Source organism: Geospiza fortis, unplaced genomic scaffold, assembly GCF_000277835.1.
Source record: "Geospiza fortis unplaced genomic scaffold, GeoFor_1.0 scaffold147, whole genome shotgun sequence".
Taxonomy (NCBI): domain Eukaryota; kingdom Metazoa; phylum Chordata; class Aves; order Passeriformes; family Thraupidae; genus Geospiza; species Geospiza fortis.
The window spans coordinates 1,185,200-1,198,613 of record NW_005054372.1 but is presented as its reverse complement, the minus strand read 5'-3'; the positions used below and the strand labels follow the sequence as shown (position 1 = coordinate 1,198,613).

The 13,414-nt window shown below is 37.1% G+C and overlaps 1 protein-coding gene across 1 annotated transcript in view; it reads right to left on the bottom strand.

Moving 5' to 3' along the window:
• Window positions 1-13,414, bottom strand: part of HTT (huntingtin) — a gene marked incomplete at its 5' end in the record, with an annotated part of 85,836 nt that overhangs the window by 32,799 nt on the left and 39,623 nt on the right. Inside the window, 9 exons of the mRNA XM_031060067.1 lie at window positions 1,954-2,161; window positions 5,006-5,148; window positions 6,454-6,692; window positions 7,245-7,367; window positions 8,786-8,902; window positions 10,872-11,008; window positions 11,636-11,784; window positions 12,592-12,647; window positions 12,904-12,932. Coding sequence (XP_030915927.1) covers window positions 1,954-2,161; window positions 5,006-5,148; window positions 6,454-6,692; window positions 7,245-7,367; window positions 8,786-8,902; window positions 10,872-11,008; window positions 11,636-11,784; window positions 12,592-12,647; window positions 12,904-12,932 — 1,201 coding nt within the window. The remainder of the gene's footprint in view (window positions 1-1,953; window positions 2,162-5,005; window positions 5,149-6,453; window positions 6,693-7,244; window positions 7,368-8,785; window positions 8,903-10,871; window positions 11,009-11,635; window positions 11,785-12,591; window positions 12,648-12,903; window positions 12,933-13,414) is intronic.

Sequence of the window (13,414 nt, the reverse complement as noted above, 5' to 3'; positions counted from 1 at the left end):
GCAAGTCTGGAACTACTTAGTGTGCTCCAAGCACCTCCCAAGTAAGGGGTGTGATACTCAGAAGGTAATTCTATTGCCCACCAGATAAACTTTACAAGTCAAGAGAACTCTCAGTTCAGAACAGAAAACAATGCCAAATGAGGTCATATTAGGCTTACAGAAGCACCATCTGAAAATAAAATTACTAGTTTCACAGATCTTCATTTTTCACTTAACACACTTCACTTTTCAGTTAACACATATCAGTAATAAATGACTGTCAGCATCCTTAAATAACTCAAAACTGTAGTTATAAAAGTCATAATTCAAAACTTACAACATAGTCACAGAAGAGAATGAGTGCTCCTCTTCTCACTATCTCACGATTGCACATGCCACGCCTGGATTCCAGGTCGGATTCATCACTGTCTCCAGATATATGAGGGCTCAGCAATTTTGTAGTAGAAAGGCTGTGTCTCCTGCAAAAAGTACATCCTATGTTGTTACTATTTTCTTAGTATGGCTACTGAAACATGAACAAAGTGCTTGGAGTATCCTACCAATGCTGTTACATGACACATCTTCCCCTGTAAATGTCATTCAAACATTACACTTCCTTGAAGCAGACACTTTGCTTTCCATCAGTTCTTTATTTTTTAACAACTGCAGCATTGCTTATTACTTTTTCAGGCAGTCTAAAGAACCAAATGAACTATTTAAAAGAAAAACATGGGCTGTTGCATCTCTGGTAGGATAATAGAACCTAACACTGTATTTTCTTCTCAAATCAAACCAGTGTTCTTGAGCACTTAGTCTAGTGTCAGATTAAAGGTGATGACCAATCCAGAAAAAAGATGATACTGGTAAAGAAAAAAAAAACTTACTGCTATTTTAGCTCATAGAATCATTAAGTTGCTTGTATGATCATCAAATCCAACCTTTAGCTTAGCACCACATCATGGCTCACCACTAAGCCATATGCTGAAGTGCCACATGCACACACCTTTTCAGCACTTCCAGGGATGGTGATTCCACCCTTCCCTAAACAGCCTTTCCCAATGCCTGAGTAGTTGCCTGTTTTGCTCATAATCCTGGTAATTCCATGTTTCCACAAATTAGAATAATGTATTTTCAATACATAAGGTTGAACTGAAGCAAGAATCTCACATTTGTGAAAGTATTGATGCACTTCAGTTGTAGAGCAAGATGAGACTGCCCAACACTCACTGCACAAGCACCAGAAATGTCCCTCAAGTCACTTGTTCACCTCCCTCTACAGTTAACACAGAGGAATATCCACCCTCACAGGAGGTTCCTTCCTTATCCACCAAGGACAAATCATTCCAATGCCTGACAGGTGGGATAAACTAACTTCAGACCAAGAGAATACCCATTTTAGAACCAATCTCCAAATTTCAGACAACCAGTGTTAAGTGAGGTTATTACGGTGCTCAATGCTAATGAATCAGCAGGGTGCTAATACCATGTTTTGACAGCATTTAGCAACAGACCCACTGAGAACAGATAATCCTGTAGCTACAGTTATATGTTCATATTGTATTATCACAAACACAACAGTGTCCATCATCTCCACCGGCTGGTTATTGTCTAGAAAGTGAAATATGAGGTCTCCATACAAACAGGAAACACTGAATATTTTGCTATAGTGATTTCCATAGCTTCAATAAAAAGTAGTACAAAGATGAAGTTTTCTTGCCTTAGAAGTGGAGAGATTACCTGGAAGTTCTTCTGAGGAGCAAGTGAGTGCAGGACACATTTCTTTAGTTTGGAAGTCACACCAATATCAGAACAGACAATATGTACACACATGAAGTAAATGCAGAACTGTATTTCATAATCCAAGCAGCACCATTCAATGACAGGCTTGGCAGAAAGCAGCTGGATTGTTTTAATATCATTTCAGAAAATATAATTATATGAAACACACTACTAGGGAACAAAACCAAAACTTACTTTGGGGTTTGATGCACTTCTGACCACCAGTTGTAGTTGGTATAATTGACAAGAAGCAAAATGTGACACCAGAGGAGAACTAAAGAAGGATGAGTGGGAATCATGGACTGAACAAGGTCACTCAGACTTTCAAGTGTGTAGAAACTACCATCAGATCCATCTCCTGTAAAAAGTCTGGTGGCTGCAGCTGTGATTCTTCTAAACATCCCTGAAAACAATAAAACCATGTTAGAGTAACAAAGCTCTAGTCTGAATTCTGAAGTTTTAAAATTATTCAGGGTAGAATTCCTGCAAGAAAGGTAAATTCTAAGCAGTTTTACAAATTTAAGGTAAGTGATAAAGTTTGCCAAAGGGCAGTGTGTAAACCAGAAACTGCCAGCTCTCATATTCAATAAATAATGTTTAGATAGGTCTCATGGCAATTCTCATTAATCTGATACATTAAAACCTTCATTAAACTTAAAACTGTCACTTGTGGAGCAGGGTTAGTTTGTTTGTAAATTAAAATACAGATGTTCTACTTAAGAACCATGAGGTAACTACTACTCTGCGTGTTAAGGAAGAACACCTATGAGTATCCTACTTCAGAGGATGGCTTTCCAAACACATTTAGTTGAAACTAAATTTATTCTCTTTCATTCAATTATCCAACTTCTAAAGTAGGTATTTCTCCCATTACCCTGAAAAATGGAACACTCAGCAAAATTTTGCTTTCTGAATGGCTGATTCTGTGTTTGTATGCCAAAACAAAGTTTGGGAAAAAAGAAATTAGAAAATCGTGGGAAAACAAGGAAAGTTGTCTAAAGGTACAAGACTGAGTTTCTATGAGAAGATCAGGGGAAAAAAAAAAAGTTTCTTCAGAGTCAGTTAGGAACCAAGAGCTAATCAGAATAATGAAGGAAATCTGCAGTGTTACTCGCTTTCCTTGCCAGACATACAGAAGAATGAAGCTGTAAATTCCACAGTCATGTGGACCAATTTAAGCTGCCCCCAGGAGTGACAAACACACAATGTAAATAGCAAAGAATGGGAAAAATAGCTGAGTCTCAAATCTCTGGTTCCACTTATTAGCATAGCAGTGCTAGCCCCATTCCAGCTCCCTGCATTTGCAGAAACTACACCATCTAGTGACTTCCCACAGTCATAAAAGCCATTGCATGCTCATCTTTTACTTTGTTCATGCTTTTTATTTCTAACTTCAAAGGAACAGATTGAGAATGTTCACTTATAACCTAGTAGCTTCCTACAGCTGGAAACACAGGAGTCAGCAATGCTCACATTTTGAAAAAACTGCAATGGGTGAGAAGACAAAACATCCAAGTAGAACAGTGGTTAGACATTACAGAATACAGCCTGTGTTTCCACACACAAATTGCTGTAAGCTACACCCATAGCTAGGAGAATATAACTTAAAGAGAAAATAATTATGGAGGTTCTAACTGAACAAAAGAAAAGCATTACAAATTCAGGCAGTTAGTTAATCCTCAATCTAAATAAATGTGTTATGACATGAAAATACAGCCCAGATGTCTGAACAACTTTTCTTTTACCCTGTTACACCATACTGCTACTAGTGGTAGTAACATACTTGAAGCTATTTGTAGTTTTACATTAAATTAATTTCTAGAGATCATCTAATCCACATATCCCAGTGTTCTGCATGAGTATTTTAATATTTAATTTTGCATGAAAATTTCTACATAATTCCTGGCAAGATTCCCAGAGCAGCCTGGAAGCCAGTCACAGCAGCAGAACTAGCTGAGCCTTCCTTTCAACTATCCCCAGCTCCCACTGTGGAAGAACCCACTGCCCCAGTTTCAATCACCAGCTTCACTTTCTGACTTCATTGCTCCCAGCTTGACACCATTTAATCACTTTATGCCAAAACACCCTGGTGTAAGTTATTTGTAAAATATTTGATTCAAATATTTCTCCTAAACATAAATTAATATAGAATTAAAATATATACTATTATAATTACGTAATTTATATAATAGAATAGTATAAAAACATATTAAAATTATTACTGTAACAGACACATGGGAAGAGAACTGTCACTCTGTATGTCCAGAGTTCTGGGCCCTAAAGCACACCTAAAGCAAAGATTAATTTTGTGTTTCTTCACACACGCTCCTGGAGTCTTTGTACCAAGAACCTCAGTTTGGAGAACTCCCATTTTACAGACCAAGGCAACAGAACACAGAGTTCCTTGTCCCATGTCCCCAAGGAAGCCTATGAAGAACCAGGGACTTGTGTCAAGACCTTTTAAATTGCAGACAAGTAAGAGTAAAACAAGGTTGCATTTCAGCTGCAAACCAAAAATCATAAGGCAAAAAGGGCAGTCAGAGCAAAGAAAGAATAAAGAAAAAAGAAAGTCACAACAGTACTGCTATTCAGAAAATAAGACTAAGGAATCAAGCTAGGGACTAAGGAAGTACCAAAGGGGTAGGCATTGGGTATCCAGCAAAAGAAACCCAAGGGAAAATTTCCAAACCTGAAGAAAGGAACTCAAGACTGGCTAGCTGGAAAAGTGCCACCTTTCCTGGTTTTCTGGGGTGGTTTTTTGGTTTTGGTTGGTTAATTTTTTGTTTGGTTTGTTGGATTTTTTTTTGCTTGTTTGTTTTATATATTTTTATTAATTATGGCAAAAGCCAGTAACCTTCCTTGTCATGAGTCTGAGCTAGTGGTCAGTGACTCAGTATTTTAAGCCAGACATACCAACCAACCTCCCAACTGAGACAAAACATGAGAAATACAGCCACAAATTTGGACTGCTTTGTGTTTTCTGGACTGAAAAATTTTAGACAGTTCAAAGGAGAGATACGAAGAGTCACTACTTACATTTTGTTCCACAAAGACAGAAGGAATGTGCAAAATGTGCCCTGCATGTATAAGCACCATGTTTAGTAAGTTCTCTGTGTGGAGTAAGATATAACATCTTCAGCACTTACATATTCCTTCTCAGTAGTTCAATGCATTTATGAGTCGTCTTGGAACTTAAAAACCACCCTAGCACTGCATGCTATGACCTGGGCAACATTTCAAGTATTACCTGATTTGAAGATATGTATTAAGCACATAAGCAGTGTGCCCAGCTCCTGGCAGTAGAAAGTATGTTGTTGCTCATTCATGTCCACTTTTAATTGCTTGGTGACAATATCTTCCAGTAGAATGCCAACCAGTTGTAGCAAGAATCTTGAAAGAAACACATATACAATCAATAGAAAAAATTATCAATCTTTCAGAAAAAGATGAGGTTAGCCTATGAGACTTTGGTTTGAAAAATAAAATACAAAGCTCTTGTCCATCCATCCTAAATAACATATTAAATGAAATGCTACAGAACAGGTTAACCTAAAATAGGATGCTATATGATCACAAGCATGTCAATAATTACATATTAAATCCAGATTGTCTCTCATCAGCTACAGTCACAGTAGCATTGGCCCAATTCACTTACAAAGCAAACATTCAGAATGCTGTGGTGTCTTTATAGTGATTTGCTAAAAGCAATTGAGCTAAATCAAACTAAAACCAATCTGTGACAGTGACCACAGCTCAGCTGAGTAGGGGTAATTCAGCAAGTCACAGTAATTCACCTGTTTACCTCACCTCATCTATCCACATTCTACTACACAGGTTCTTTATCAAACCTCCAGCTGGAACAATGTGTGGTGTCAAAAGAAGCACCAAAAGAAGGCATTTGAGGAAAGCCATCCTTGCTCCTGGCCATAACCATGACTCCACTACTCAGATCACTGCTGTTGGACATAGGGTCACAGTATGGGTGTCCAGAAGACCCTCTTCCCTCTATCCACAACCCTCAGAGTGAGCTGAATGACATGAAACAGCATCCTATTCCTATCTGAAGTTCCCTACTTGAGTAAAATGTTATTATTTTCTTAAACAAACAGCTATTTCTAATACTTTCCAGCACATTAAAACATAATGGCTTAATGACAAACATTATGTCAACATAATACTGCTGCCATCTCTCCATGCTTCTTCTGCCTGAAGTTTGTTACCATCCAAGGACATCAACATGGGAAGCCAACTAAACAAAGCTGGGTCTTAAAAAAAAGCAAGAAAGAGCAGAACTAACTCAGTAGACTTGAATCCCACTGCTGCCAAGTTTCTAATACAGAACCTGGGCTTCCACTTAAAGGGACGTTATATCATTCAGCACCCACACAGAAAGGAAGGAAAGCAGTGAGCTTTCTGGACCTGATTTTCCTAAATCCAGGATTCACTCATTTTATCAGGTCCTTCACTTGGCCTGAGAAGAGGCACCAAAACAATTCCAAGTTCTAAAATCTGCTCAACTTCTCCATCTCTGTCCATCTCAATATTCCTTCCTCCACACACACTTGTCCCATGTCAACTTATTAACAGACTTGATTCCACTTAGACAGAAGTTCTGTACGTGTTAATACTGTCCAATGTACTTGTGATTTCTCAGAACTCTTTACCTTACCCCAGGTTTCTCAAAAGACAATGTACCTGGAAAATGTCTCTTCAGGTGGGTATTTCACCTGTTTGACCTCAGTGCGATCCTCTGGTGTGGATGTGTTATTTTCTCCACATCTCAGTCTGTTGATTGCTTGACATGAAATCAAATATGGTGAGAAGGAAAGCTCTTGTATACGGGATAGAACGATGTCTTCTGTTGACTGTGAAATCAGAACTCTAAGGATAGCTAAAATTCCAGAAATCCACAGCTGGACAGTGCTCACTGATGCCTAACACAAACACAGAAATACAGAAGATTGAATACTTTTGAAGTTAAATGACACAACACAGAAAGGCATTAAAAAACTAGCATTTTCATTAACTTGTAAAAAATCAGACCCTTTTAAGAATGGAGCAAACCAGAAATAAATTTTAAGTTCAGATCTTACAAAATGCTATTTCTGTGGTAACTGTCAAGCTCATATTCACTGGTAAACAATCTCTCAGCTATAGAAGTATTACTAATACTTGTATAAGAAAAATGTAATTTACCTATTAAATTGTATTCTATTTCATTGTAACAGTACCTTCCTTTACATTCCTGATCCTCAACATACAAAATGAAGGACATTCAGAAGCAGAACATTCCTGTATCAAAGTGCTCTCAGCTGGTAAATCACATTAGTTCTAGACAATTTGTTCCCAAATTCTGCTGCTGGTACTTTAACATCATTTAGCAAATTATTAAAGAGAAACACATTCTCTTTTGTTTTGCATGAAAGATACCAGAAAAGATTTCTCTTTTCTGAAAAGATTTCTCTTTTCTGAAAACAGTAACTTACCATTGTTTTAGGAGTAACAAACATACTCCTTAAAAGCATGTCCACAGGGCGAAGGGATGAAGGGGCCAAAATTTCAAACAAAGTGTTCAATACTCCCAAAGCATCATGAGAGTCTATATGCATCTGTGAAAGAAAAACATAAAACTAATTTCTAACTGTCCACTAAAGGTAATTTCAACACAAAATTTACACTCTTTGTTTTAAACATTTTTGTTACAACCTGTAATAAAGATGTTCTTTACAGTATAAAGCTGTTCTTTACAGTACAAAATTCAGAGCAACCAAAAGCTATAAAAGATAAATTTTAAGTTTCATTGCAGGCCTTCCTAGACACGAGTTTTATAAACATGGACAAAAATCTGTCATATGAAATCCAATGTGTATACCACATATATTTCATTCGGAGAAATAGGCCTTATCCATAGAATGAGACCAAAGGACTGACTTGTCATAAAATTTAGAGACTTTTCTCCTCACTGCACATCCTACCAGGTTTATTTATAGACTGCAATGCTGGTCATAATTAAACTTGGGCAGGTAACTAGGAGAAAAGGAGAAAAGAAACCTAATAATCAGAAAAGTGAACAGCTACAGTGGCAGGACAGCTTACTTGAACAGTTTTCTAGATAAATTATAAAGCAATGAACTGCAAAAAGCAAAGGACTGCTTATATTTAAGCATCTAGATGACCCTATCCTGCTTAAATAATTTTGAAGATGTTCATGTGCAGTCACACAAAACAACGGCAATTTCACCTTGTCAGCATTTCAGCTCTCTCTAAAACTGTTGCCTGATCCTGCCCACTCTCCCCAGACATGAGATCTCCTCCCAGGATCGGGGAACTGCCATCATGGGGCAAAGAATATCTGGGGCTGGAGCACCTCCGCTATGGAGAGAAGCTGGGAGAGCTGGGGTTGTTCCATCTGGAGAAGGCTCCTCCAGTACCTAAAGGGGCTACAAGAGAACTGGAAAGGGACTTTGTGCACAGGCAGGTAGTGACAGGACAAGGGGGAATGGTTTTATACTGAAAGAGGGTGGGTGGATTTATATTAGGAAGAAATTCTTTACTGTGAAGGTGGTGGGGCACTGGAATAGGTTGCCCTTGAAGGGATGGCTGTCCCATTCCCGGAAGTGCTCAAGGCCAGGTTGGATGGGGCTTTGAGTAATCTGGTCTGCAATTAGACCCACTGTAGCCACGACAAAAGTAATTCTGACATTGTATGAACATGGGGCCATCTTCACACCCTTTAGTAAGTGTTCTGATATAATCATGTACCTAAGAGAAACAGAATGACCTTCCTCTGGAGACAGTCATGACCATACTGCATATACTTCATGCATTTAAATATGAACTTCATCACTTCAAAGACTTAAGTTTACCTTGCAGCAGTTATTTTTTCCACATAAGGCAACCACAATTTCAACAAAACTTGTCTTCATATAACAAAAGGAAAAAATCAAATACTCAAAGCCACTATTGATACATACATTAGAGCAATTATTTAAGGTGTTTGTAGAATTAAAACAATGACAAAAATCACCTGTTGTTTTGCAAGCATTGGGAGAATGATGTCAGCTATTTGCCGAGACAATCTCTTCCATTTGTCTTCATTTTCTTTATGACACTGTTGCAAAACCAAGATGAACATTTCTAGCACCTAAGGAAAAATGGAAAAAAAAGTAAGTAAACACTAACAGAAAACATTCCAATAATATCATAGTAGGAAAGAATATTCATTTCAACCACCTACCAAAAAGACAAAAGAGAAAAACCCCACATGAGAGAACTGCACATTTTTAAAACCCCATTTTCAGGTTAAAGGCCTGTTTTAGTAACAAGTTTTTTAGTGGTGGTTTTTAAAGAATTTTCCAGTTGTTTTTATAAAGTAGGGAAAAAATGGCTTTGTACTTTTTAAAATGGTATTTGTCAAAAGACTACTCAAACAACTGGAAAAAGAATCATAAATCTAAATACCACACCACTTATTCAACAAAAAGGGGAGGAAGAAAGAGAGCAATTTTCCACATGTATACTCTGTCTTGACTCTAGCTTCAATAAAATTTAAATTTGGTCAAGGAAACAAAACAGACAGTTTATGCGGCTCATCCACCTGAGATATGTCATTTTCATATAAAAAATTTTAAGAGACAACATAATGGAGCACACCAAACAAGGAGCACTTCTGGTAACTGGATGTGTTATAGATTTGGGGGTTATAAAGATCACACTTTGAAGAACAGGCAGACAAGAGACACAGCAAGCAAAAATGTTAATATATAGACTGGGAAGGGGGACAAAAGAATCTGTTTCAGGAAACAAGTTAGAGCACTTAAAGCAAATTCAGGTAGTTCAGATTAGGTAGAGGGAGATTCCCAGGTGACCTTCTTCTCAAAAGATTTTCTCAGGAGAGGAGATAGGAGCAATTCCAGGCTGAAAAACTTAACTCTGGAGCTCCATGGATAGCAGCTCCAGTTGCAACAGAAAAAAGTTGAAGGCTGCAGCTCTGGGAACCTCTCAAATGTCCAGGGAAACCAGTGCAGACCATCGCAGCCACAGCCAGGGAACAACAGAACAGGCCAGGGTTGGTTTATACATATTGCACCAGCAGAACAGAGTAGAATAAGAACTGCAAATGGGATGGTGTGGGAAGAGCAGTGCATGGGTGGTCTTTAATAGGTTAAGTGTGTCAGAAGGGGATCTGCCAGCAATTGCAGTACCTTATATAACAAAGTTATTCACTATTTCACATCATGTGTCTACAGAGTGTCATTTCATACAGTTATATTAGTCATTTTATGATTATAAAACTACAAATTCAAAAGAAAATGTGGATACACAAAATTACCTCAATCTGAACACTCAGTTCTAACAAATTATTTTGACAAGATGTACTGACTTTTTTCAGAAAATACAGTGCTTACATTAGCATACACTAGAACTGCATTTTCACATTATGAAAGAAAGGCACATTAGGTTTGTTAAGCACCTGAATAAGCAGTAAGAACCCATGTTGATCATGACACTTCTCTCAAAATTACTTTTATGTTTTTCTTTAAAACAAAGTGTATTGACAAAAGTCATTGTTACACTCCTACAAAGCAGAAACATGTTTTCCAAGTCTGGGTCAAAGTAGTAAGTTATAATAAATACCTAATTACCAGTGTCATTACCTTGCTCAAGTGTTATTTAAGATATTGTTATAGCACAGCAGTACCTAAATCATCTCCATGCAGCAGCTTTCCTAATTTTAAACTTGTCTCCTTCTCCATTTTACTCCCATTCTTTTAAGTTTCTTCTCTTCCCCCAACCTTCTGTTTATTCTGCCTGCAACACAGCCAAGATCATGATCCTAACTGGAGCTTTTTAGTTTTTTGTTTTCTAGGCTTGACTGGGAAATTCTACAGATATGTTACTTGACCTGAAATACTAATTTGTAGTGCAGAACCTTTCCCATATCCTTAAAAAAATCTTTGCATACTCTCTCTATAAGGAAAGATGCCACACAGAGTCCAGCTATTCCAGTTTTGTACAGAAAATCATTAATATTGCCTGAAGCACTTTTAGCAGTCACAGCAATGTTACCCTTTCACAGACCATAAAGAGGGATCCTCATCCTCCTCTCCTACCTGATGGTACTGGATAAGTCTCAGCAGCATTGACACTACAACCTCCTTCTGAGTTTCCAGCTCTTTTCCAGCATCAGCTTTATTTGTTCCTCTTAACACAAAGAGATCATGAACAATGGGTTGCAGAGCTGGTATTGCTGAAATGAGAAGTATTTATTTTAGTATGACACAAATCACTCCTGAACAGTGATTTCTTGAACTAACAGTTCAGTTACTAAAAGTTTGTGTGTTTTCAGGTATGGGTAAAACTCCTTATTTATCATGCATAATGATGGAAATTTTTTTACATCTTTTAGAAAATTTAAATTATAGACACATTTTCCCATTCTTACAAAGCTAAAAAAAAAGATATTTTTATAAAGTATTTCTCTGCAGAATCACTGGAAAGTATGAGAGAGAAGCTTCTATTAAAGGCTGAAAGTAGAAGGAAAGGGAAGTGGACAGAAAATGAAAATCGAAAGCCTTGCACACACTGCTAAGTTGTGAACTTATTACTGAATAAAGTTTCAAATAAAAGCTCTGTTGTTATTATGAACAATGCAAAATGTGGGGCAGCAGTGTTAGTGTGATATAATACATTTCCTGAAGAAATTAAGTGAGAAGTATTTCATGTCTTAAAAGTTAGTGTCTTCTGGAACATTCAGTATGATAACAGTTTTCTATAGTTTACTAGACAACACTGGATTTATTGCTGAACTATTATCAATAAAAGTGTTGATGCCTTTTTTCTTTCTTTCATTTTTTAAATTTTTTTTTTAAATTACCATGTGTAACAGCTTTCCTCCCACTGGCCATGATACCATCACACAGCTGAATGATCTTGGGAATTCCAATTATTTGTTTGGAATGATATCGCTCATAAGACAGCAACACCAGGAAAAAGAAGATATTAGGAATAATTGCTTCAGACTCCCTGAAAACAAAACAAAAAAATGCAAGTGTCAAGCTTGAATTGCACAGCTTTGTTCAATAAAACCTTTTTACAGTCAAGGTTCTTTTGCAGAATATGTTATGCTGTTTTCATACAGTACTTCTGTAATTTTTGTGCCCTGTTCTGTACAATGGGATTTTTCCCCAGGGATTTCTTTGAATCTTTGACCATTACTGTTACTAATATTATAACATATTGCCTAATGCACATTAGATTATTTCTGTAGAAGACCCACAGAGAAAAAGAACAACTTCTCTCTTCATTAAAACTCAAGTGTGAGAAAAAACAGAAATAACTGACAGTAAAAATTTCACTGGCTTCCTTATGACCTATTAGGTCCTATACAGTGTGTACCAGGTGACCAGAGTACATATGGATTCACTCTGAATCCACAGTAGGAAAAAGTAGCTCTCCTGTAAGCAATTGCATCTAGCAATGAAATGCTGATTTCTGGAAGCACAGCTTTGGCAGGGGGGCCCAAAGGACTGAGTTTACAATACCAAAATGGAGAAACAAAACAACACAGTTGTAGATTATTACTATTATTATTATTATTTTCCATTTTGCTTCCTGACTTTTTCAGTCACATGGAACCTAAAATATCTGGAAGAGTTAGCACTGGAGCCAGAAAATAAACCAGCACATTGCCCAGAAGAGAACGCTCCCTTTCTCATAAGGCAGAAATAACCAGCAAATCTAATCCCTACTTGTAATACATCACTAATCTGGCTTTCAGAACAAGACAGTTGCAAACCCTCATTGTTCAATGGCTGTTTGCCAATTCCATACCTGAACTGTCCTACTTCAATGTATTCAAACTGCTTTAGCACAAATCCAATAAACACCTAAAGAGAGAATAAAGCGTGCATCAGAACAGAGACATTAATTTGCATTTGAAACCATTTTGACAGTTATAGACAGGCACTGAAAATCATTTGCACCACGTTATGAGATGTTTCCTCTGCAGTTACAAAAGATGGAGAAACCTGCTGAAACTTAATTACATCTTGCATGAACTTATGCCACGTTTAACCTGTAGTCTGTATATTTTTAAGTATAACTTCATCTTTCACTCATGAAATACAGTATTTGAGGTATTACAGTCAAGAAGTTAAGAATCAGCCAAAAATCTAAACCAAGATAAAATCGAAAGTACTTATGCATTTAAAAGAATTATCTCTTTAGGAACTTACAGAAAACTTAAGCATTGCAAGTCACATTCATTTATAAAACTGAAAATCGCTGTAGTAAAAAAACACTTCTAAGTAAACCACTTAAATTTTATGTTACAAATTCCCTGCTTCTATGGACAACTACACAGACTACTGTATTTGCCACTAGCTCCCCTCACTGCCATTAACATCAAACAACAGTTGACAGCCACGATGCTCATTACAGCGATAAGGAAGTCCATACTCAGTATGGAAGAAGGTATTTCCATTTGTAAATGAAGTTTTATTTAATAAAACTGACTGTATTGTCCTCATCATTTTATTCCGAAAGTCCATCTCACAAGCAGTCCTTAAATAGCTGTTGCAGAACCCAAAAAGTCATTTACATGCAAAAAAACCCCAGAAGTCAGAAGCTATTTTGTGGCTGAGGCTGGGAAATT